Below are 25680 nucleotides of genomic sequence, written 5' to 3' on the forward strand. Positions count from 1 at the left end.
TAATCTAGCTGGAAGTGGAGTCTGTGGGAAGGGGTCTGCTCGAACCATGAATGGTTTGTGAATTTTCCATTCTGACGTATTCCTGTATTTTTATTATGCACGCAATGGGCAATCCTTTAGACGTTGAAGCGAATGATATTCCGAATGAATCCCACTTAATTGCTCGTACGTTATCGACACTGATCAGGTCACCTGTGGTTCACCTTTGATCTTACTGTGGAAGATAGCAGAACCGTGTCGGTGTGTTTGAGGGACAAGCTAGTTTTGCATGGATCTGCATTTAAATTGCAGGCCTGCCAGTGGCAAACGCAGTACCACTAATACTGCGCGTGCTTTGATATCGTTTTCTATCCACCGGTGCAGAACAAGAAAATGACTAAGTGATGAACAAGTAGCTCAAATCTACGTTGACTTGCTGCCACCTGCTGTCCGTCAAGAGAAATGCAGTCACAGGAGATAGTATTGTGGTTTGCAGCGTTAAATCATCTCATTTATCGTGTCGCTTTGACGAACGGTTGGTCTCGCGTGTCACCAGCACCGCGTGTTGTCAAAGCTTTAATTTATGTACGGTACTTCTGAAAGCAGTAAAATTATCAGTTTTATACGCAGTGAACATATAGACTTCTTTTCCCCCCCAAATAAAAGTTCCCAAATTTAGTTGGTCTTTTCACGAATTTCTAGCAGTGGTCTGCTGTACTCGCACTCCCGCCTATGCCATCTGGATAACGAGCATTTGCAATAGAATAGGTCTCGCATTTGCGAGAGTTTAAGCAAATCTCCGCGTAAATGACCATGCCTTTTTTTATTTTATCTGTTTCGATAATTTAACACTGAACTAAAAGCCATTGTCATTTACCTTGCCAATAGCTCATACTCTTGTAAATGCAGTATCTAGGCTGCGTGGAAAGTGAAGGTGTGCTGAATGTTGCAGGAACGCATGTCTTGCCTGAAGTAGTAGAAACTCATTAAAGAAAATAGTGCTTACAAACGAACTATGACCTACCATACCGTGCAGGGCACAAGTCCCAAAAAAAGTGGGGGGGGGGCTGATCTATTTTATCAGCATGCAAGCGACATCCAGGTGCGCAACATCACACATGTCATCACAGGAATTTATATAATAGAAAGTGGCATCAAAAGCCACGACTTTACAGGCAGTTGCATCACAAGAAGTGACATCGGATCTAAAGCCCTCGCATATATGTTTAGCAGGTCTATCATGTGTACTTTTGAGCACATTGCGAGGATAATGGCACAGTGAACTATGGAAGATGTGTGACTTCTACCCAATCCCTGAGTTTTTTTGTATGTTAATTTACAAACATATAATTTATTGTACATGTAATATGCACATGTTGATGGTAAGCGCTCTGACACCCTGCATTGGAATGAGTAGGGCTATACAAGAAAAAACAGTGGTACTTAAATTATTTCAACGCCTGGGGGAAGTAAATTCTGTATAAATGCCATTTGCTTTGTGCAAATACTGGGAAAGATCCACACCTGATATTCTTACAGTGCATGCAAATCTCCTAAACAGGGACTGAATAAAGTGAAAAGCTGCCTCTCAAGTATGTGTGAAGTGCTAACCAGGTGTGAGCCTTTGTTTCTCCTCCGCTTCATTTGCATCAGGTGTGAGGCTCCTGACTGCTCCCAGCCAAGAAACTCGAACAAAAGGAGGCCTGATGACCCCCTCAAATTCAGCCTTGTTATGGGTCCAGCAGGAGTTTTAAATAAAGCACCGTCCCCGCCTGCACGTTGTTGCAGATGGAAAGCAGACAACTTGCAGGCGTTGCTGAAAGTGTCTCAGTGTTTGGAAATTACACTAAGAGGAGTTCAGCACATTATTCAGTGGGGCCCAAATTCTTGGCAGGGTGGACAGCGTTCACCCTGTGAAAAAAGTGGGTGGACACCATCCACCTGCGTGTACCCCAACTCGTGCCCTGATAACCGTGTAACAACGAAAGTGAAAGGGCCATTCCTCATGGGAGGTTACAAATGAAGACCAGGGGTACTAAGGCAGTACTAACAAGCCTATTAACCAATCCGAAGCCAGCATTTACGAAGGACAACACAGGCCAATTACAAATGTGGGTGGGGCTTCAAGTCCATACTCCAATATAGCATGCCTCGCAGTGCATGCACTGCCCAGGCTCGACCTAAAAACTCCCTGTTGAATGTAGTGAAGGTCCTGTGAGACAGTGTGAGTACCAATCATTTTTTAAGCATGATGGAAAATGGCTCCAGGTATTGTCATAGATATGAGCATTGTATGACTGCGAGTAGTACTGATAGTTGTTTTCTAACGAGGGGTACTGCTTGTTACAAAAATCTAACCTAGACCTACTAAAAATGTTAGTTTTATTTGTAAAATGACCCTCCCAGTGTTCTCCAGGGCTACGTTTTCAGCTGGTCAAAAAAGTTACCCTTCATGGGAGTTGGGCGCTCCGGCTGCAGGCCTGGAACAATTTCTTGCTTTAGTGAACGACCCTGAGGATATAAAGAATAGGAGCAAAATAATGGATGATGTCACAAATCCCTATCTCATTCCCCTCTTTCACTCCGCCAGGTAGTTATCCGATTTGAGAGACTTCAGCAGAGGGCTTGGCCCTATTCCCAGCAATTTGGTAGTTCCTTGCGTTTTCAACATTCAATGAATCTGTTAATTTGCATTTGACAATAGATAAACACACGTGAAGTGGTCAACTCTGAATTGCACAAGTGGTTTCCAGGGCTTGGCTGCCTGTAATTGTAGTTTATTTAGATATTAATATTATTGAATGCAATCTGTGTATAGTCTTATTTGTCAAATAAGTAATTATTTTATTTTTTGCTTTGCAGTTGGACAACGAGAAGCTGCAGCTGTTTCTCAAAAAGAAGAACCAACTGAAAGCCTGGAGACTATGCCTCAAGAAGAACCTGCCGTTCTGGGAATTGAACAAAAAGATAGCCAGGAAGCGATTGAAGAGGTTCCAGTCACGGAAGAAAAGATTGAGCAAGTGGAACAAACCAGTGACGCTCAATCCAACGAAGTTGGGTTCAAGAAGGTTTTTAAATTTGTTGGCTTCAAATTCACCGTAAAGAAGGATAAAACTGAGAAAACCGAACCTGTGCAACTGCTGACTGTGAAGAAAGAAGACATCGACGCAAATGGCACAGACACGCAAGAAGCAAAGAAGTCTGAGAACGCCGAATTAAAGCCTGAAACAGTGGAACAAAGCAAACCAGAGTCACTAGAAATAGAAAATCATAACGGAAATATCAACTCTGTAGAAGAGACTGTGACAGAAACTTTAACAGGGAAAGATTCAGTGGATAGCGCTCCCGAAAAGACTGAAGAAAGCGATGGCCAGGTTGAAAGCAGAGGTGCAGTAGAAGAGGAAAAAGAGCCCAAAATGTCACCAGAATCACCAGTAAATCCACTGGTGCAAGAAACCTCTTCGCCTTTTAGAAAGTTCTTCACTCAGAGTTGGGCCGGGTTGAGAAAAAGAACCAGTTTCAAAAAGCCTAAAGAGGATGAGCAGCAAGTTGTGGAAAAAAATGCAACAGAACAGGAAATGGATAAAGCTGAAATCCCAGGCGAAGCCAGTGACAAACTGAAACCTGGTGAAGATCAAGAGCCTGTGACTGAGGAAACTGCAGAGCCGGCATCTGGTATTTCCACAGACCAAAAACCTGAAATTCTACTAGTAGAACATGCAGAAGCCATCAGCGCACCCGTAGCGGATATTTCCAAAGACGTGAAGTCAGAAGAGTCTACTGTCTCAATTGTTGAAAAAGTGGAAAAATCCCTTGAAGAAAAGCCTCCAGGAGAACGCCAGGTGCCCTTGGCTGACATTGCTGAAGTGTATGTAGAAGACAATTTGGAACATGAATCCATTACACCAACTAGTGAGGAAACCAAAGAAGAGGAAGGTATAGCAGATGTAGTTGTTACAGGCAGTGTTAAGGATGGTATGGCTGAAGTCACAGTTTTGACTGTTGCATCAAGTTCTGAGCAGCCCGGCGATGTACCAGTACAAGCAGTTAAACCCACTGACGAACCAACAGACTCAAAAGAAGCACTAGAAGCTGCAGGCGATGTTCTGGAATGCAAAGTTGAGCCAAGCCCTCCAGATGCATCTGCCCAATCCCCTGAGGGCATCACAAACGAGGCAGAACTCTTGTCATCGCAAGAGAAGGCAAAGTTGCAGGGTAGTCCGTTAAGGAAACTTTTTGCAGGCAGTAGTTTGAAGAAACTATCTGGAAAGAAACATAAACCAAAAAAAGAGGCGGAGGCTAAACCGGAAGAGAGGGAACCAAAGCCAGAAGGGACAGCTGAGCAGTTGCAATCTTCATCTGAATCACCTGAAGCTCCAGAAGCAGAGAAGGAAGATAGCATCCCCTCTTCCCCTGAGGAACCAGTAGATACTGCTTCAGTAGAAAAGCCCACAACTGATGCAATGCAAACTTCTGAAGGCGAAGGGGAAGGAGCCACTTCTGATGGCGAAAGAAAGAAAGATGGGATTACACCATGGGCTTCGTTCAAAAAACTAGTCACACCCAAAAAACGTGTCAAGAAACTGTCTGAAAGCGACAAAGAAGATGAACCTGAAAAGGCAGCAAAAAGTGCCACCATGTCCTCGACTGACAGTGCAAACTCCGAAAATCAAGAAGAATCTAAAGCACAGGAATCTAAAGCGCAGGAGGAAGAACCAAAGCTGGAAAAAAGCACAGAAGAGCCCAAACGAAAAGTTGATAGTTCTGTCTCATGGGAAGCTTTGATCTGTGTGGGTTCCTCTAAGAAACGCGGAAGAAAAACTTCAGATTCAGACGAGGAAGAAACCCCCAAACCACTTGAAGAGAACCAAAAAACAGAGGAACAGGATGCAATTGTTAAAAGCGCAGAAACTGAAACCGAAGCTCCACTAGCCTCTTCTCAAGAAAGCGATCAAGGACAGGAGAGTCCGTCCCCTGAGCAAGCAGGAAGCCCTTCGGAAGGGGAAGGCGTGTCCACTTGGACTTCTTTCAAAAGACTTGTAACTCCACGAAGAAAGTCCAAGACTAGAATGGAAGAGAAGGCTGAGGAGTCTGCCACAGTTTTAAATACCGAACATCCAACTTCTGAAGGTGAGCCCGGCAAAGAGGAATCTTGGGTTTCATTTAAAAAACTGATTCCAGGCCGCAAGAAGAAAAAGTCTGATGGCAAACAAGAACATGCACTTGTTGAAGAAGGACAAGAGACTGTTGAGGATGAAGATGATGTTCCAGCTGTGGTTCCTCTTTCTGAGTATGAAGCTGCTGAACAGGAAAAACTCGAGGCTCAGCAGGTGATGGAAACTGAGACCGTAAGGAAAGACATTGTACCACTGGCGAGTTGTGCAGAAGATGATCTTGAACAAGCTCAAGAACCCAGTGAAGGACTTGTTCATGCAGTGACTGTGACTGTAGTGGAAGGAGAGAGAGCAGTCACTACTATGGAAGAAAGGTCCCCATCGTGGATAAGTGCAACGGTCACAGAATCCATTCAAAAGGAAGATGCCAGCCAGGAGGTGCAGCAAACAGAGCAAGTGTTTGAAACCGATGTAGTCGTAGAACAAGCAGTTGTTGTCAAAAGCCTTGAGTTTGTGCACTCGGAGGCCACCGATCATACAACTGCCAACGAAATGGAGCTAACTTCAGAAGCAGTTACAGCTCTCGAAGAGGCCATTGAAGTGTCCTGTGCAGAGGAGACCACAGAAATGGTGTCTGCAGTTTCACAGTTGGGTGAATCCTGTGGGACCTCCGAAGAATCCACGCCTGTCGCTGAGGTAGAAAACGGCGAGCTAAATTTAGAAGAGCTGAAGAAACAAACCCAGGAAGTTCTTGAAGAAGTTGCAGAGAAGGTGAGGCTATCGGAGGCAGCAAAGGCAATTACAACCACCACAGTAATAGAGGTGACGTTCTCTTCCAGTAAGGCAAATGAAGTTGAAAAGGACATGGGCGAGGTCATAGTCGCAAAACAAGAACTTTTACTTAACAAAGCTTTATTGAGCAGAACTGAACCAGAAGAGGGAGAAGTTCAGCAAGTCGAGCATATTGAGGGTGTTCAGGAAGTTGAAGAAGCTATTATCAAGGAAGTTTCAGAGGTGAGCGTTGAATCAGGGTTTGTAGAAAAGGAGCACATTCAAGTGGTTCAAAGTTATGTTGTTGACCATGAAGATTCAAGGGAAGGTGAAGGGTACATGGAGGAATGTGGTGGAGAAAGTGTGGAAGGTACAGAGAGAGAAGAAAGTGATGAAACTGTATTAGAATCATCTGTGCCTGTAAATGATGTGGTCGAGCCAGAAGTAAAGATTGAGGAGGTTATCATCGTACAGCAGCAATACCATCATTTTGCTCTGCCGCAAGACAAGCTTTCAGATCAGTACGAGGCCACTAATCGAACAAGTGACTGCTGTGTTCCAGCAGCTGTCGACTCAGAACATGTTGATGTGGTGCATAAAGAAATAGTGCCAGATGTCGAAAAAGTGACAGAATCGTTGAATGGTATAGAGTCCACATTTGACATCACCACCAAAGAAGTTACTGTGATTGCACAAGAAATCGTACATGTTGTTCTAAGTGAAAACCGTGAAATGCCAGAGGAAGCACAGATCCAACCCATCCTGGCAGATGCTGAAAAAGTAACTGAAGTACACCAGGAACTGTTTGTTGAAAAGACTGTGGTAGAAAAAGATCAGCTTGAATCTGGAAAAACAGAGTTTGGTGATGACCAATGTGCTCATTTGAATCCGGTGCAAGAAGAGGTTTTGGATTTGCATGAGGAAGTTATTGCAAATATACCTGAGGTTGAAGCTTCTGAAGCGCTAACGGTTTCTGTCCCTATAACTGCTGCTGCTGTAGAAGAGCAAGTTGTAGCAGAAACTGTGACCTTAATGGACATTGCTGGTGAAACCCAGGAACCCGTGGATTTAACGGTGGCAGAACATTTGGCAGATGTTTGTCCAGATGCTCCAGCAATGGAGTTAGAAAGCGAAGAGCACATAATTGAGTCTGCATCCCAGACGGCAGCCGCAATAATGAATGCAGCATTCGAGGCAGCTAAAGGTAGCATAGATGGCATACTAGATGCTTTGCCCCAAGTTGATGCCGAAGCTATGCCACAGCATGTAGAAAAAGAGGATGTTTCTCAAGAACTGAGTGAAATAGAGATAGAAGACAAGCAAGAGGAGTATATTGCATCAGTGACTGAGTCTGAGGTATTCACTGCTGGGCAAGATATTACCCAGTCTGTGGTCAAAGAAGAGGAACGGTTTGAAGAGGAAACAGTAGATCACTTTACATCAGTGGTGGACACAGGCGCTGATAGTGAGCGCCATGTAGAAGAAAATGATCTGCAGTCTGATGCAAAACCTGCAGAAGAGTGTACCAAGCTGACTGTTGATGAAAAACTGGAGGAGATTGGACATTTCAATGTGGTAGAAATTATTGGTACAGAAGTACACGAATTGGAAGTTGCTGGTGATCAGACAGGGGTTGAGATTGAAGTTTCCAAAGAAATAAGCCATGATTGCGCTGTCCAGGAGGTGACCGAACAAGTTGAAGCTGATCTTGAGAAGCAAGAATCTGTACCTCAGTCTTTGGAACCAGAGAGTTTACGGACTTTACCATCTGCAGAGAAATTGAGTGACCTAAGCACAATACCAGTAACTCTGCATAGTGAGGAAGTTGAAGCTGATCTTGAGAAGCAAGAATCTGTACCTCAGTCTTTGGAACCAGAGAGTTTACAGATTTTACCATCTGCAGAGAAATTGAGTGACCTAAGCACAATAATAGTAACTCTGCATAGTGAGGAAGTTGACATGAGCACTGAACCACAGAGGTCTGATTCATTGAACGAGGCCACAGAGAACACTGCCGACCAAGAGGTAGAACGAGTGGAAGAGGCAGAGTTGCATGAAACTGAGGTGCTCTGCTCGTTGCTTACACCCGAGCAAAGCCCACAGGAACTTGATCTTCTGCCTACAGACATTGAGGATGGTGACGTTGGCTGCACAGTGAGTATAGAATCTCACAGCTCAACCATTGTGGAAAAGATCATTCAGACAGCGGTTGAACGAGTAGAGGAGGAAGTCTCTCATGAACCAGCACCTGAAGGGCTGCATGCAGCTGAAAGCAACCAAAGACCCGAAGATATATCTGTGATAGAAGTGGCAGCCAAAGAAGAGATTCTTCAACATCATGAGACTATGCAAGCTTCTGAATCCAGTCGCACAGTGTTCATAGAATCGCACAGCTCGACAACAATTGTAGAAACCATTGTTCTGACAACCGTTACAGAAGTGGAAAAGATGGCAGAGACAGCGCACGAACCAACATCTGAGGTGCTGGGTGAGGTTGAAACTAATGGAGGCCCTGAGAGTTCACATATTTCTGAAGTACAAGAAATCTCAGAACCGCCTGCCATGGAACCAAGTCCTGCCCAAACAACATTGCAAGAGGAAGTCAGTCACACAGCAAGCATAGACACTCACAGCTCTTCCACTGTGGAAGAGGTGGTTCTGACCCATGTGGGTGGAGTGGAGAACATAGCTGAGGAACTGGTACTTGATGCAGTGCCTGAGAATGTCTCTGAAGTCGATTCCTTGCAAGAAATTGAAGGAGCAGACAAGCCCACCACTGTTGCTGTTCCTTCTGATGTTTTGCTTCCATTGACTACTGACTTGAGCCCTGAGGATACTTCTGCAGTGCGAGTAACAGCAGAAAATGAAGAGCAGGTGCCGTGTCAGCTAGAAATCTGTCACGCCGCAACAAAACTAAGCGTTTGTGATTTGCCAGACAAGCAAGATTCTGATCAGCCGCCAATAGATGCGCACAAAACTGAACAACAAAGTTTATTAGAGCAAACTGCAATAGAAACTGTCCCAGAGGGGGAAGCTCCTACAAAACAAGAAGATGTGCTTTCTGAAGCGGAAGTGACCATTGTTTGTACTCCGGCAGTTCTAGAACACCCTGCAGCTGTCCTGACAGGGCATGAATGCTTTGATTCCATTAAAGAGAAGGCGAGCCAGCCAGTAGTAGCCCATGCCAAAGATGATGTTCCAGTGATGGAACCAGATGATGCGAAGGAAGACGTTGCGTTACAGGGAGTTGACCAGCCGCATGCACCTGTAGAAAGTGAGAGCCCTGAATCTCAAGACTCTGTGACAGCCACAAGTGCAACAGAAGCTTTGTCAAACGAGTGCCATGAAGCACCAAGACAATTGAAAGAAACAGAGACTGAGCAGACCATTGAGGTGCAAGAGGAACAGGTGGTTCACAGTGTGCAGGAAGTGGTACCAAGCCAGACGGAAGATGGTCTACAGAGCAAGGCACCAGAAGCAGCACACAGGCCAGAAGATACACAACAAGAACATTCTCACACGTCTGAAGAATCCTGAGGCGAACGTGAGTAACCAATATTCATAATCTGCTGAGGTTTGATTTAATATGTACACATGTATATTTCCATTCTTAATCCTTGTGTTTTCTTTAACACTAATGGTGCAGCTCAGGAATTCAGCATAGAATGTACCGTATAGTTTTCACCCAATGAAAACATCCTAGTTTTGTATTTATTTTAATTTCATTGTCCACATGAGCGCACAATCCTAAAGTGTCTCGGTCTATGGGTCGGTTGAAATGAAGTAGATCAGACACCACAAACTTGGTAAGTTTAATGGAAGTAAGATATAAAACCACACACCGCAGTTCTGCCAGATACAGCTAGCAACTGAACTTCCAACATTCAAACCACAGAACTCCCTACATGACATTTTGGAATGTTCTTGTGTCAGAGTATGGTGTGCCACTTCAGCTTAGCTGAAGCTGCATAAGCACATTATAAAACAAGTGGGTTAAGGTTACAAACGCCCACAAGGACTACAGATGAAACCAATAACACACTTAAAACATAAATAACAACCAGGTGAATTAAAGACTTGATGCTTAACTCCTTCGCCGCGGCACGAATTCCGCCACGGTGCGAGGGGGGGGGCGGGGTTGGGCGTGGCGCTGCAGTACTCATGACAGCTCCTGGCCGTCATTATTCACGGTGGGTGGGTGCTCATGATGGCCTGGAGACGTCGGAGCTCAGCCCACTGATTAATTCTCCTGCACAGGGGAATTAACAGCGCATAGGTGGGGAATTACCAGCACATGGGCTGAGCGGCAACGTTATGACGGCTCCCGGCCGTCATGAGCGCACACCTACCGTGACTTATGGCGGCAGTGAGCCGTCATGAGCACAGAAAAAGGTTCATCACAAACTTATTCCCCAAAATAGCCCGGAGGTCTCCTCACTCTTGCTTCCTTACGGACTTATGAAGCTGCCGTTGACCCATCTCCTCTTCCCAGCACATTTGGTGTCTCCTCACACCTGTCTCCTCCCAAATCACTAGTGGATTCACTGTCCATCATCAAGCATGGAGAACACGTCCCAGATGTACCTTCCACATCACCCAAACATTTCTCCACCTCCCCTTGTCTCTGGTATAGGGCTGTTCTCCAGAGATTCCAAGTTTAACTATTGTCCAATTGCCACTGACCATTTCGACCTTTTACGAACCTCTCAACTTGATTAAACCACATAGTCCGCCTCCAGGCTTTACCTCAATCTCCCACAACACTAAAGCATTTCTCCAAACTCACTTGAGCACCCTCTTTTCCTTGCCACTCCTCCCGCATCCAAGACTGAACCAATTTGGTTCCTGGTTGTCTGCTGCACATCACCTCAAGCGAGTTTTTCCCTGTAGTGGTGTTGACAGCGGTGCAATACGCCCAAACCATGTTCTTAACCACAAGGACAAACCAGCACTACACGCCAACTGCGTAGTCCTTTTACAAACCTGTTGACCCTCTCTACTGAACCATTCACCTGGGGATTATACAGTGATTAACATGCATGCCTCCCCAAGGATGTCCAAAAAAATTCATTTCATGTGACGTAATCTGTGTACCATTATCTGTGAGAAGAACGGAGGATATGCCATTCTAAATACCTCTCTAAAAAGCTCAATGGTAGAAGTGGTGGTGATGCATTTCATGAATGCTACCTTTAACCACTTTGAATTAGCATCCACCAAAAAAGCCACAAGCCTATTATGTTCTGGAAGAGGGTGAAAAGGCCCAATAAAGTCTAATGAAACCATCTCCCATACCTTCTTCACTTCAGACAGATGCTGCTCCTCGTGCAACTTTACAATTCCCACTCTCATGCGGCATTCTGAGTCTTTGCAAATACCACACTTCTCAATCCGTTCTTTCAACTGATTATCCATGAGAGGCCGACAAAATGTTTCTCTGACTCTTGGTGGTTAATGTTTGGCCCAAGTGACCTCATGTGCCAAGCTGATTAGTGAAGGCCTGAGCGCACTGGGTGACATACGTTTTTTGTTTTTCCATCAACAAGCACTCACCAAGAATAGACTAGTTAACCCCCTTGAATAATGGTTTCATGCCATCAGGCAGCATACTCTATCCTAAACGCCCCTGTAACTAACTTCAGCACACACTTTAGTCTTAAATCTTGCTCCATGGCTCTCATCCAGTCACCTTTGGAAATGGAACCACCCGATCCTTCTGTGGCCTCCTCAAGACTGGCCACAACTTCTCAGTAGCAAAGTGTTTTTTTTTTGTTTGTCTCCACTGGAGTCAACTATTGGGTTATCTCTATTAATTTATCCTCTCATAGCTGCTGGATTATCTTTCTTGTTTCTGCCCTCACAGCCATCTGTATCTTCCTAGTGACCGGTCGAACCAGAACTGCATTTTTCTTTAGTCTCATCGCATGTATATAGTTCTTAACTTCCCCCAACCTGTTCTCAAACTTTCTCATGACGAGCCATATGTATTCCAACCCATTTGCATCAATTGCCACTTGATTATTGGCCCTGGAATTGACCAAGATGAAAAGGTTGTATTGAAGTATCCAACTCCGAATAGGGTGACCGTCCAGGGCGATATAGATTTTTCCAGTTGTCTGCCGGCCAGCAAATCTGATCTGTGCATTCATGAACCCCTCAGCCCCAATGTCTGCCAATTGATATCCCTTAACAATGACATCCGAGGGCGCCAGCTGCTCTCCTGGCCACGTGGCATCAAACCACTTTCTTGGTACTATTGTTTAAAGAGGGTCCATGTCAACCATCATCCAATTGACCTCAAAGACTGCTTTAGGACGTGTTATCCTTTCCAGATCAATGCTTTCCACAACACTCCTCCTGTACCATGAGTACCCTGTAACCTGATTGCTCTTGCTCAACCATGGCAACTTTCTTCTCAGCCACCTTACACATGTGCCCCAAATGTCCTTTATAACCACATTTACAGCAATCCATGCCCACCGCAAAACCACCAGGTTCCATGTCTGAAGGCGCCAACATGATGCTGATGTAATAAAACACTGTTCTTGCTAGTGTCTCCACCTGCGGACTGAGGTTTGACCCGGACTGCATTCACTTGGTCAACTTCATCCACCAGGCCTGTTGTGTCAGTAACTTTGTTATCTAAGTTGGAATTTCTCCTCTCCGGCATCCATTTTTCGGATTCCTCCCCAACCTTTGTGATTGCTATTGGATCCTTCAAGGTAGGATTTCAAGCTGCCCACAATCTCTTGAATCTTTTTTGCTGTTGCGCTGGACTTCGGATTCCTCCCCAACCTTTGTGATTGCTATTGGATCCTTCAAGGTAGGATTTCAAGCTGCCCACAATCTCTTGAATCTTTTTTGCTGTTGCGCTGGACTATCAACTGGTCCCTTTTTTCTTGCGTCATCTGACCAAATTAATACTTTGCAGACAGCTGTCTTAACACTACCTCTTTATAGACATCCTCCATCACCTCATCTGGAGCATGTTGTAGCGTTGCGCACTGGGCCCAAAACTTTATATCTGGAATTTCAATTTTATTCATTTAACTTCTGGCTACCATCATACTCTGTTGGTCCTCCAATGGATATTGTTTGTGCTGAAAGAGACTGGATATTCGGAGGGTGAGCAAATTACCAAACTAGGACCAGGAATATAATTGCTACACTCAAATGGTTATGATTCCAAGTTTGGGTATGCTAGTGCACAGGCTTTCAAAAACAAATCAAAGGTTTACCCACAAGTAAATGAGTCAATCAGCAGAGTTTAATTTAAATATCAGTTTTAATATTTCATTCAAGGGTAAAGAGCATTTAAATAAATAGTATGTAATCCTAAATTGAACTAAATGGTTTTAATGCAGCAATATCAAACTCTTCTGAGATCCAAGGATGAAGGGAAACACTTTGCTGAGTGGAGGGAGATTTTGGATAAAAAGAATATCCGTTGACCCTTCTACAAATCCTTGGGAAAGTTCAGATAGTTTCAAATGTCCGGTTCGTTAAAGACAAATTCTCAGTCCGTCGCTATAGCAGTCACAGCAGCTCGTATACAAGCCGGCAGTAGATTGCAGTTTACGTCATTTTGCTTTGTCCTTGGATGTCCAAGCTGTCGGTCCTAATGCTGCAAAATGGGTGAGCCTAGTTCAGTCTCAAAATCTGTGTAATTCTACTCCATGAGGTCCGGAGTGACATCTCTTGACATAATCGGAAATGCCAGTCCACTCTGTCCCTTTGGTTGTCCTCGCTAGAATGAGGATGATGTAGAAGGTAAAAAGTTTACAATCCGGAAGAATTTAGTAATTCAAGCTCCATAGCTTCCATAAACCATTCATTGTAAGGCAACCTCAGTACTTGCCAGACCTAACCTAATCACTTGGTTTTAACACTCATTTTAACTTTATCTTTATGGCATGTACTTCACTTATTTAAAAAATCCTTCGTTGTTCTGTTCCTGATCCTGTTGTGTACTCTGCTGTTTTCACACTGCCTATTTGGACCCACCTGGTCAGCGCTGCCTTCCGCTCGCTCTCTGGTCCACCGCGGAGTTTCTCCCGTTTGAGTTGATCGAGCAAGTGAGTTTTTACTGCAGCCCTTCCTGCTTCCTGTTGTGTTGGAAGTGCAGGGTTGACAGGCTAGTTGTCCTGCGTCTCCTGGATTTAAGTAGGATGACTTAGCTGGCACTCCAGAGGGCTGCCGTCCGCGCGCAGCCGTCGCCAGGAGCCAGGCCCCCTGCCTCTTGTGCTCTAGCCTCCCCTCCTAGGCGCACTTACTCAGCTGCTGCCCCAAACGGGTCAGCCTGCTAATGCCTCAGATACATGCTACAGAACCATACTCTTTAATCTTTCAATGCCTTATGTGGGCCAGGTTCCCTTGGATCAACATGATCCTCCATGTCCCTGAAAATATCAGGCTAGCAGTAGATGCACCCTTGTGTATAGACAGTCCTGCGACCCATTTCTCATGAAACTTCAACGCTTACAAAATGCAGCAGCAGGGTTGGTGCTGAACATACCCAAACATGAACCAATAGCCCGCGAATTAAAAGCTCTGCACTGGCTACCTATGAAAAACAGAATAACATTTAAATCCTTGTGTCTGGCATACAAAGCCCTACAAGGTGTAGGCTCTCAGTTCCTAAAAACCCATCTGGTAAGGTACCAGCCCAACAGGTCCTTGAGATCCAGTAACCTTAACCTGATCCAGGTCCCCAGATATAAACAACTCAGATGGGGAGGGAGAAGCGTCCTGCTTTATGCAGCGACGGCTTGGAACCAGCTTCCAATCTCAAATAAAAACAGCCCCTCTTTACTGTCCTTTCGGAAAGAGATAAAAACATGGTTATTCAGTTCGGATTAGCTGTGCTCTGGCTGAGCAGCTCGGTCAAGTACTCTGATTTAGCGCCAAGACGCCCATGGGCATTCGCTGCGCTTTACAAATCCATAAATCAAATCATAGCTCCATTCATAACTGGAGAGATTTCCTAGCAAACATTGGGTCCCTGCCTAAACACTACTGAACTATAGGATCTAATTAACTCTGAATCCCCGGATTGAGCTTTTCTCAAGGAGACCTGGCTCTAACCATCCTATTGTATTTTAAGACTGGCAAGGGAGCATAAAGTGGGCAGAGGCATTGCCGTTGTGTACAAAGAAGCGTTGAGTTTATATCATTGACGTCGCCTGAAATGATATCGAAATTTGCATTTTTAAGACCGAATGCATGCCCCAGGATTGCTGGATGGGCGCTCTTATTTACCTTCCTCCGTGCCCTCTTAAGGACTTCACTATAAAACTAATGGAAACAATTGTTCCACCCTACTATCTCTTCCAAGGAATTATTGGTGCTGGGAGACTTCAATATTCATAGTGAAGACAGCTCAAACATCGACTCTGCCCACTTCCTTGCTGATATGGCTTCCCTAGGATTGATAAAGATTAATGATGGCCCTACTCACTCAGCTGGGCATACCCTGGATGTTATCTCTTCCAATTCACCCTGCATATGTGCACAACCCCCCCTGCCCAGTGATCTGGTCGGATCACTGGCACTTAGTCTGTCTGTACCCCTACTAATCCCATCCACAATCCCAAAAGACAATGGCACAAGATTACCCAATACTCTTTTGTGGTAAATGTTATCTTCCCCCCCCCACACACATTCGAAGCACCTGGGGGAAATTAACACAAGGCTAAATATATTCCATGACGTCATACAATATGCCACAGACATTCTTGTGCCGTTAAAACAGTACGTCAATCCCCCAAAGAAAGCACGTGGCTTGGTATACTTCTGAGCTTCACAGGGAGAAGGCTAACTGCAAAAAAATTAGAAAAGTTATGGCGCAAATCGCAAACTGAGAAGGAGAAAATATTTTATAAAGCTGCCATAGCACTGTATCACAAGAATGAGAAGCACGGAAAGGCTCCTCCCCAAAACATTATGTAACAACATTGCCAACTATTTTGAGGGAAAAATTAACAAAATATGATAAATTTCCAAGCGACTAAGAAACTCCAGATAAAACTACCCTTTTGTCCGCATCACTGAGGGAGAAGGATGCCTGCTTAGAAAGTTTCCCTTCTTTACAAGTATCGAATGTGGAAGAGATTTTGAAAACTGCCAAATCTGGCTCTCCCCTCAATATTATGACAGCCAATTTGTTTTCCCTATTGGCTACGCAGCTAGCCCTTCTCCATCTGCACCATCCCCTCCCTAAGCGCCTTGAGACCCTCTGGGTATGTAGTGCGCTATATAAATTCTTTGACTTGACTTGACTTGACCATATTAAATGCATCTTTAAGCGAAGGGGAAACTCCTTCCCGAATGGAAGTTGGCACAAGTGCTTCCAATCCGTAAGAAGGCAAATGTACCCGAAACGGCTAGCAAACTCGCCCTATCTCAGTTAAGAGTAAATTTTTGGAAAGACATATCGACACTAAGCTCATGGAGCACATGAAAGCGCAATGCTTCCTCAATCCATCTCAGTATGGTTTCTGACCTAATCACTCCACTGAAACCACTCTTATAGGCGGTAAAGACTATATCAGATTTGCCTTGGACAAGGCTGTGTTGGTGCTGCTGGACTTGTCCGTAGCCTTTGATACTGTCTTGCCTCAAGTTGTTTCAAAGACTAAATGAGAATGGAATCCATGGACTGGCGTTAAAATGGCTGGCAATCTTTCTGGACCAACACACTCAAATTGTTAACTTGTGTCCTTTCCGCTCGCGCATCATGAAGCTCATGAAGCGGGTACCACAGGGCTCCTGTCTTAGCCCTAACCTGTTTAACATGTATGTTGCCCATGCAAAGATCACGTGTTCACTCCCTTCCCTTATGCGGATGACACACCACTTTTTTTAACATTTGATCCCAAAACAGCTTAGACCAAACCACCCTTTGATGATGGTATGCGGGCAATCTCTAGCTGGATGACTGAGAATTTCCTCCAGCTAAATGCTGACAAAACTGAAATCTTATGATTTGGTGGCACTCAAACCTTATGGACCCCGGACTGGCGGCCCACAGAATTTGGCTTAGCCCCTACCCCGAAAATAATGGTAAAAATCCTGGGAGTCCGTTTGGACCACACTCTTACTGAGCCTCCTCCGTAGAGTGTTCCATTTTCTTCCTCTGTCTGTTTAGAGGACCCTGACCCAAGCTCTGGTAATCAATTGTCTCGACTATTGTAATGCCCTTCTTGCAACCGCAAATGAATCCTTGCTGAATAGACTTCAGGTGATTAAGAATGCAGCTGCTCTTTTGGCACTTAATATGCCCCACAGAATTTTCTCCCTGCCATTGCTGAGAAACCTTCACTGGCTGCCTATCCGCCAAAGAATCAAATTCAAAATTTGCTGCCTAGTCCACAAAACTCTCAACTGTATTGGATCTGATTATCTTGCAGAAAGAATCGAACGTTACCAGCCTGGCATGTATCTCCAGTGGATCCAATCCTTCCTGACTGGGAGAAGTTTTCAGGTCCGCCAGGGCGACTACTACTCCAGGGACATAGGATTGGGCCAGGGCGTTCCCCAGGGATCGTCCCTGAGCCCCACCCTTTTTAATCTTTGTCTCCCCAGTGGCACCCATTGCTGTGGGTCATGGGCTGCAAATTGTGTCCTACGCCGATGACACGCAGCTGGTTATCTCCCTTTCACGTGCGCCCGGCCTTGCCATGGACAGCTTCAGAGCTTGCATGCAAGATCTTGCAACCTGGATGTCCACTAATTGCCTCAAATTAAACGGCAACAAGACCGAGGTGCTCGTGGTGGGGAGGAACCCATCTGTCTGGTTGTCGGCGTGGTGGCCCCCATGCCTAGGAGAGGTCCCAACTCCCCGTCAAGAAGTCAAAAACCTAGGTGTCTGGCTCGATACTGACCTATCTTTTGGACCCCAGATAGACCGGGTGGCGGGTTTATGCTTTAGCGTCTTAAAAAGCCTACGGAAGGTCCTTGTTCTCCTTCCTACGTCTGCCCGTAGAACGCTGGTGCATGCACTCGTCACATCGCGGTTGGACTATGGTAACCTATTGTATCTGGGAGCAACCTGTAAGGCAACAAACCGCCTTCAGGTTTTACAGAATGCGGCAGCTCGCCTTACTTTAAATCTCCCTAAAAGATCGAACTCCAAAGCTGCCCTTCAGACCCTCCACTGGCTGCCAGTAAGGAGCAGAATTGAATTCAAAGCCCTCTGCACCTGCCATCGCATCCTTGCTGGGAAGGCGCCAGCACCACTCCAGAACCTTGTCACTAGGCATGTACCATCTCGCGCTCTGCGCTCTTCATACGGAGGCCTATTAAAGGTCCCTAGGGTGAGCAGGACCCGCATGGGAGGGAGGTCCTTTCGCTATTTGGTGGCGAAGAGTTGGAATGCTCTACCTCTCAACCTTCGCTTGGATCCTTCTAACCGAGCTTCCGGAAGAAACTTAAAACTCATCTATTTTTAGGATAATCGGGCCTTTCCCCTATTTCTGTCTCTGCACTTTCAGTTCCAGCGTGGGGACATGCTTTTAGCGTAACCAGGCGCTATACAAATTTCCATTATTATTATCTCCACTCAAGGGAAAAGCCCTTCTTGTGATCCCATGCTACAGGAAACTTGGTGCCGGGCGCAGAGCATTCTCTTACCTTGCCCCATGGTACTGGAATTCTCTCCCTGTACGCTTCAGAAATCTCCTGAAAACAGAATTCTACAATAACTGATTTTGCTTGCCTAACTTACCTGTACCTCTAGCGCGGAGAAACCCCTTCGGAGGCGATTCCGGCTAAATTCCCTCATTCATTCAAGTTTAGACATGAGCAATTAAGATATTTCAGAGAGTAAGCGAGATCATGCTCTCAAAATTTCTAACAGTTCATTTCCAAGCGTCTGTTCTAGTATGCAACATATTTTGTTGCAAGTAGTCAAGTTGTACTGTGGATGTCCAAGGAAACAATTGAGAATTAGAACACGTGGCAACTTTACAAAAAGTTTCTATATTCTTCAGACCATTCAGTTCGTTTGGAAAAGGAAGCAAGATTTGATGCCTACATGAAAAGCCGCTCATCAACAATGAAATTATGCTAAAATATGAATCTCGAATTGTATAGCTTAAAGTATTAATCTCACAAATGCATTAATAAACATTTCAATGAAATCACAATTGTTTCATGTAAGTATAGGGTATTCCTAAAAAAAAAGGCACTGTTACACATATATTGAAATCTTTGCATATATGTTAAGGCATACACATTTAAAATGTTTGAAAGATTCACAGATGTTACCTTAACTAAATCCCGTGTAGCATCTACTTTTCTTGTCATTTTCAGTTTTGCAGCGTGAATCTTTCTGGATTCACTATGCTGTGCATTATTCCGCGGTCTTGTGGTTGGGTCCGGATTCGTAGTCTTTTCTTTGTTGTTTTTTTTTTTTTCTTAGCCCAGGTGGGCGTCGGCGTCACACCCCCTTGGGTGTATTTCCGGTGACGTCGGCATGCTTCCTGCGGAAGCTCCAACTCTTGGGCGCCATCTTCAGATTCTTTTTTTCCGCGGTCGGGTCTGGATCGTTCCCGTTTGGGCTCCAGACATTTTTGGAGAAAGAAGAAGGAAAATACAGAAAAGACGAGGAGAAGTCACCTGAAGACTCCAGGGGACTTCACCGACGAAAAACAAGCAAGGATAAGGCGTTTTCCATCGAGATCTTCGACGACCGTCGACGAACACGCGACCAGAGAGGCCCTGGACGCTAGAGGATGGACAACACGCCGTTCAAGTTCTGCCGTAACTGCCACCACAAGTACGCGCAGAAGGACCAGCACCCGGTATGCAACCTTTGCCTACCGGTGGACCATGAGAGCGGAGACTGCAACGCCTGTTCCGCCTTCACCCCGAAGACCCTTCGTGTGAGAGAGAGGCAGAGGGTAGCACACGCCGCCCTGCAGGGGAAGGCCCCGACTCCGTCACTCTACGAGCTGGGGATGTCCTCCGAGGAAGAAGACAACGCTGCCGCCGAAGACGACAGCTACACGGTCGTAGAGACCGATTACACGAAGACTTCTGACAAGGTAGGAGACTCTTCGGCCCCCAAGAACCCGAGAGACTCTGAGTCTAGAAAAATCGAGGGCAAGGCCCCGAAAGCGCCGACGCCAAAAAAGGCGGCGTCCGCGACTACTCCCAGGCCCAGCGGATCCTCCGAGAAGGAGTCCCCGGCGCCGAGAGCTGCTGATCAGCAGAAAACGTCGAAAATCGTCCCCGAAAAGGATCGATCGACGAGGGAGAGACCCGAAACTGACGACGACGACCAGAGACCCGAAATCCGGTTCGACGTCAAACTTCGACTCCGAGAGGCACGGCGACGAGCCATCCGTCGAAGAGAGCGGCCGACCCATCCGACGCGGAACACGCGGCCGAGATGGAAAAGAAAAGAAGGCGCCTCGAGGCAGAAATGGAGAACATCATGCAGCGGAAGAAAGATTTCGACGCAAAGATGAAAGCCTTCACGATCCCTCACAAGACCAAGCCACCAGTGATGGAGGTGGTCGAGGAGGAAGAAGAGATCGCCGAAGTCACCGAGCAAGACCAGGACGTCTAGGTGCTCGACGACCAGGAGGAGTACGAGAATCCCTACGAAGGTTACAGCTATGGGGAGGAAGATGAGGGCAGGACAGATACTGAGTCGGCACCCTCTGACCTTCAGGAGGTAGATTACATCGATGTCGACACCGACAGCCCGGAGGAGGTGGTCGACACCTACCCCTCGAGGCCCTCGCCGCCGGACGACATCGGGGCCTACAACTCGGTGATACAATCTGCCGCAGCAGCTTTCAAGCTCAAGCTCGACGAAGAGAAGCAGAAAGCAGACTTCCTTCTGGAAACATTACTCCCAACACAAACGAGGAGCCAGTTCCTTCCAATGCTCGAGAGCGTCTTGGCTCAGGGGAAGGAAGCTTTCAGGGAGCCCGCAACATGCAAGGCAGTAACTCCCAGAACTGAGAAGAAGTACAAGCATGCCACAAAGGACCCGGCCTACATTCAGGGCACGGTCTCCGCAGACTCCATTATCACGGCCACAGCAAGGAGGAGGGCTAACGTACCCACTACCTCGGGCCCACCACCGGATAAGGAGAGCAAAAGGATGGATCTGGTGGGCAGAAGGATCGAACGGAATGCCGCGACCCACTGGCGCATGGCTAATTCCAACGCCCTGATAAACAGGCACATGTACCAAATCATGGAGGGACTGGGGCAGTTGGTGAAGGACTTGCCCCAGGGTGCCAGGCAAAAAGCCGAAAAGCTGATTGAAGAGGGGAAGAATGCGGCAAATTCTTGCCTTAAAACGGCCCTGGATGGGGCAGACACCGCCAGCAGGCTCATGATGATGGGCGTCACGGAAAGGAGGCACGCCTGGCTCAGGATATCCGGTTTCAAACCGGAGGTGCAACACAGCATCCTGAACACACCGTTCAACGGCAGCACGCTTTTCGGACCAACAGTTGATGAACAACTCAGCCAACTGAAGAAAGATAACGAAACAGCAAGATCCATGGGGGCATTGCAGTTCAGAGGGAACAAGAGGGGCACCCCGTCACGGAGGCCCGGCGGGAGAGGCGGAAACCAGCCAGGTACATCACACCAGGCTTTCCAGCAAACGCACCAGGCAGACTCGCAGACTCAGCAGGGTCATCAGAAGCAGCCCTGGCAGTACCAACAAAGAGGCCAGTCCTTTCGAGGGAGAAATGGACGGGGGCAAAATAGAAGAGGGGGCCAGCAGCCCACCTCCAAGTGACTTCAAAAAAATCCGTGTGCCCGCCCACAAAAAAGAACCCAGGGGGCAGCACGTACAGATGGGTCAAGACAAACTAGACACCTACGACCACAGGACACCGGTGGGAGGAAGATTAAGATACCACCTCCAGGAGTGGAGAGAAATCACATCAGACAAATGGATCCTCAACATTATCCAATTCGGATACTGCATAGAGTTGGAGGGGAGGCCAACAAGCAAAAAACCAAAAAGGAAACCACTAGCAGGCAAACAGCTACAGTGCCTTCAGGAAGAAGCAAAAGAACTCCTGCAGAAGCAGGCCATAGAACGGGTACCCTTCGAGGAAAGAAACACAGGAGTATACTCAACGTACTTCCTGGTACCAAAAGTAGACGAGACAATGAGACCCATTCTCGATTTAAGATTCATGAACAAATTCATAAGAACGCAGAAATTCAAAATGACCTCCCTGCAAGAGGTGCTCCCACAATTGCAGATCGGGGACTTCATGGTCACTATAGACCTCAAAGACGCATACCTGCACATCCCAATGAACAGAAAGCACAAACACATGCTCAGGTTCACCGTCGGAGAAAGCCACTACCAGTTCACGACACTGGCCTTCGGTCTAAAATCGGCACCAAGAGTGTTCACAAAGTGCCTCGCAGCAGTCGCAGCGCACCTAAGAAGGCAAGGGATACACGTATACCCTTACCTGGACGACTGGCTGGTGAAAGCAAACTCATACCAGAAATGCAAGCTGCACGCACATACTGTGACCAGCACGCTCATAAACCTGGGGTTCTCCATCCATTGGAAGAAATCATCAATGGAGCCAGAACAAGTGAAGATCTTCCTGGGAGCACAGATCAACACCTTACAGGGCAAGGTGTTCCCCAGCGAGAAGAGGGCGAGGGCGCTGGTGAAGGAAACTCGCCTCTACCGGAAGGGACAAGCTCGGACAGTGAGGACTGCGAGCAAGATCATGGGGATGATGGCATCATGCATCCACCTGGTACCGAATGTACGACTCCACATGAGACCCATTCAAGAATGGCTACAGGAGCAATGGTCACAAGCTACAGGCAGTTGGGAGGATCTAGTGGTTGTAACGCACGAAGTGCAGAAGGAGATGACATGGTGGACCATGGAGAACATAGCAAGGGGAAAGCCTCTAACGCCCCCAACGCCAACAGTGACCATCACCACAGACGCATCCCTGAAGGGATGGGGCGCTCACATGGAGGAGCTCAAGGTGAGAGGACTGTGGACACCGACGGATGCCACAAAACACATCAATTACTTACAGTTGAAGACAATCTTCCTTGCACTGAAAGCCTTCCAGACAAGACTGTACAATCACAAGGTGTTGATACAAACAGACAATACCACTGCGATGTTCTACATCAACAAGCAGGGGGGCACCCAGTCAGCCCCGCTTTCAACGCTAGCACAGGAGATATGGAGGTGGGCAATCCCTCTCAAGATAGACCTGCTGGCCATACACCTGCCAGGGAAGGACAACATACAAGCAGATTGGCTCAGCAGGCAGACTTCAGCATCCCACGAGTGGGAGCTCAATGCTCAGGAGACAAGGCACCTATTCGACAGATGGGGAACTCCATCGGTGGACCTGTTTGCCACACGCCAGAATGCAAAATGCCGAAACTTCGCATCCAGGCAGCCCGAGGAGGGGTCACTGGGGAATGCCCTATGGATAGATTGGTCAGGGACATTTGCCTACGCCTTTCCCCCGATACCACTGATGCACAGAGTACTGAGCAAGTGCAGAGCGAGCAACATGACACTGATACTGGTCGCACCACAGTGGGCGAGGCAGACATGGTACTCGCAGATCATGGAGATGACACAGTGTGCACCCCACAGATTCAGCAGGAGGAAAGACTTACTCTCCATGCAGAACGGAGAGGTGCTGCACCCAGAGCTAGAGAGCATGAGCCTAGTAGCGTGGCTCCTGAGGACATAGAGTTCGCACATTTAAGGTTGCCAGAAAGTACACTGAAGGTCCTGCGGGAGGCAAGAAGGCCTAGCACTCGGAAGTGCTATGGGGCGAAATGGAAGAGGTTCACAATATGGTGCAGACAAGAAAGGCTTCACAATAAAATGAAGAGGGACTCCACAGTGCTAAAGTACCTGACGCACTTGCTAGAGAAGAACCTTAGCTCATCCTCCTTGAGGGTTCACTTAGCAGCAATAGTCGCCTACACAAGGGGTGAAACGTGCAGGAGTTTCTTCACATCACAGGTGGTGAAGAGATTCCTAGAAGGGGCGAAAAGGATCGCACCGCCCAAGCGGGTGCCGCCACCGGCATGGAACTTGAACATAGTCCTAACGGAACTCATGAAAGAGCCCTTTGAACCGCTCCACAAGGCGTCCTTAAAGATGCTAACTATGAAAACAGCTTTCCTGGTTGCAATAACGTCCCTACGCAGAGTAAGCGAGCTTCAGGCTCTGACGCTACAAGAACCCTACATACAAATACATAATGACAGGGTTGTGATGAGGACTGACCCAAACTTCATGCCGAAGGTGGTATCTAAATTTCACATGAACCAGTCTATACAGATACCGAGTTTTTTCCAAAAACCAACAACTGCGGCAGAGCGAGCTCTGCACACCCTGGACGCCAGAAGGGCAGTCATGCACTACATCGAAAGGACGAAGGGACACAGGAAGACAAAACAGTTCTTTATGTCATTCGCCAACAGTTACATGGGAAAAGCAGTAACCAAAAAGACCATTGCACGATGGATCGCACAGACAATCCAACTCTGCCACAAGCGGGCAGGACAAGAGCTAGCAGAGGGGACACGTGCCCACTCCACTAGGAAAAAGGGCGCTACAATAGCCTTCCTGGCTAACACACCCATACAAGACATATGCCTGGCGGCAACATGGGCTTCGGTGCACACGTTCACGAAGCACTACTGTGTGGACATACAGATGAACAAGGAAGCTCAAGTTGGACAGAAGGTGCTACAGCACATATTCAATACCCAACGCTCATCTTCCACCCAACCGCCACAGAAATGAGAAACCGCTACAAAATCTATGCACAGCATAGTGAATCCAGAAAGATTCACGCTGCAAAACGAATAGTTTTCTTACCTGTCGGTGTAGTTTTGCAGCTTGAAGATCTTTCTGGATTCACTAGCGAACCCACCCACCTCCGCCAGAAAGATGAGGCTGGAGAGAGAAGAGGTGGTTAACATAAGAAAGGATATTTAAGAAGTACAGAGCGGTAAAATACCAACTAATTAGAACATTGCCATTACTTCGGAAACGAAAGAAACACGGAAAAAAAGAACCCGAAGATGGCGCCCAAGAGTGGGAGCTTCCGCAGGAAGCATGCCGACGTCACCGGAAATACACCCAAGGGGGTGTGACGCCGACGCCCACCTGGGCTAAGAAAAAACAAAAAAAAAACAAAGAAAAGACTACGAATCCGGACCCAACCACAAGACCGCGGAATAATGCACAGCATAGTGAATCCAGAAAGATCTTCAAGCTGCAAAACTACACCGACAGGTAAGAAAACTATTCGTTACCCGTTACACATGAAATACTATTTATTTCTATCACATGGAACACCTTAATTTTGCATGTAAAATTTCCTAGTTATCTTTGTCACATTATCTAATGACCGGATCAATGTCATTAACCTGTAAATTCACTTCTATTTTGTAAATATAAAATTTATTGTACGCTCATTCTAGCACTGGGCATGCTTTTACGATGCAGTACCTGAATCATATATATATATATATATATATATATATATATATATATATATATATATATATATATATATATATATATATATATATATCCTCTGCTCCATCAAGCTTCTCGGACAGGTGGCAAATACTTAAACACTTACTGGCTCCCTTTCCCAAAGATTCCAACAATAGTGCTTTTTTCCTGATAGGAGGAAATCTGGAGCCTTCCAATGCTGATAAATAGTTCTCAAAACAATCCACCCAGTCTTCCCACTCTGAGAGGCTCGCCTGGCATCATCAAAAAAATAGGGTGGGGTGTAACCATTGCAGT

The 25680-nt window shown here is 46.5% G+C and overlaps 1 protein-coding gene across 3 annotated transcripts in view; it reads left to right on the forward strand.

The window, feature by feature from the left end:
- AKAP12 (A-kinase anchoring protein 12) overlaps positions 1–25680 on the forward strand; it is a 512834-nt gene that overhangs the window by 481835 nt on the left and 5319 nt on the right. For all 3 annotated transcript variants that reach the window (XM_078649388.1, XM_078649389.1, XM_078649390.1), the window contains one exon: positions 2842–9408. In XM_078649388.1, the coding sequence (XP_078505514.1) occupies positions 2842–9401 (6560 nt within the window). In that variant the 3' untranslated portion in view covers positions 9402–9408. The remainder of the gene's footprint in view (positions 1–2841; positions 9409–25680) is intronic.

The sequence above is a fragment of the Lissotriton helveticus genome, chromosome 6, assembly GCF_964261635.1.
Source record: "Lissotriton helveticus chromosome 6, aLisHel1.1, whole genome shotgun sequence".
NCBI lineage: Eukaryota > Metazoa > Chordata > Amphibia > Caudata > Salamandridae > Lissotriton > Lissotriton helveticus.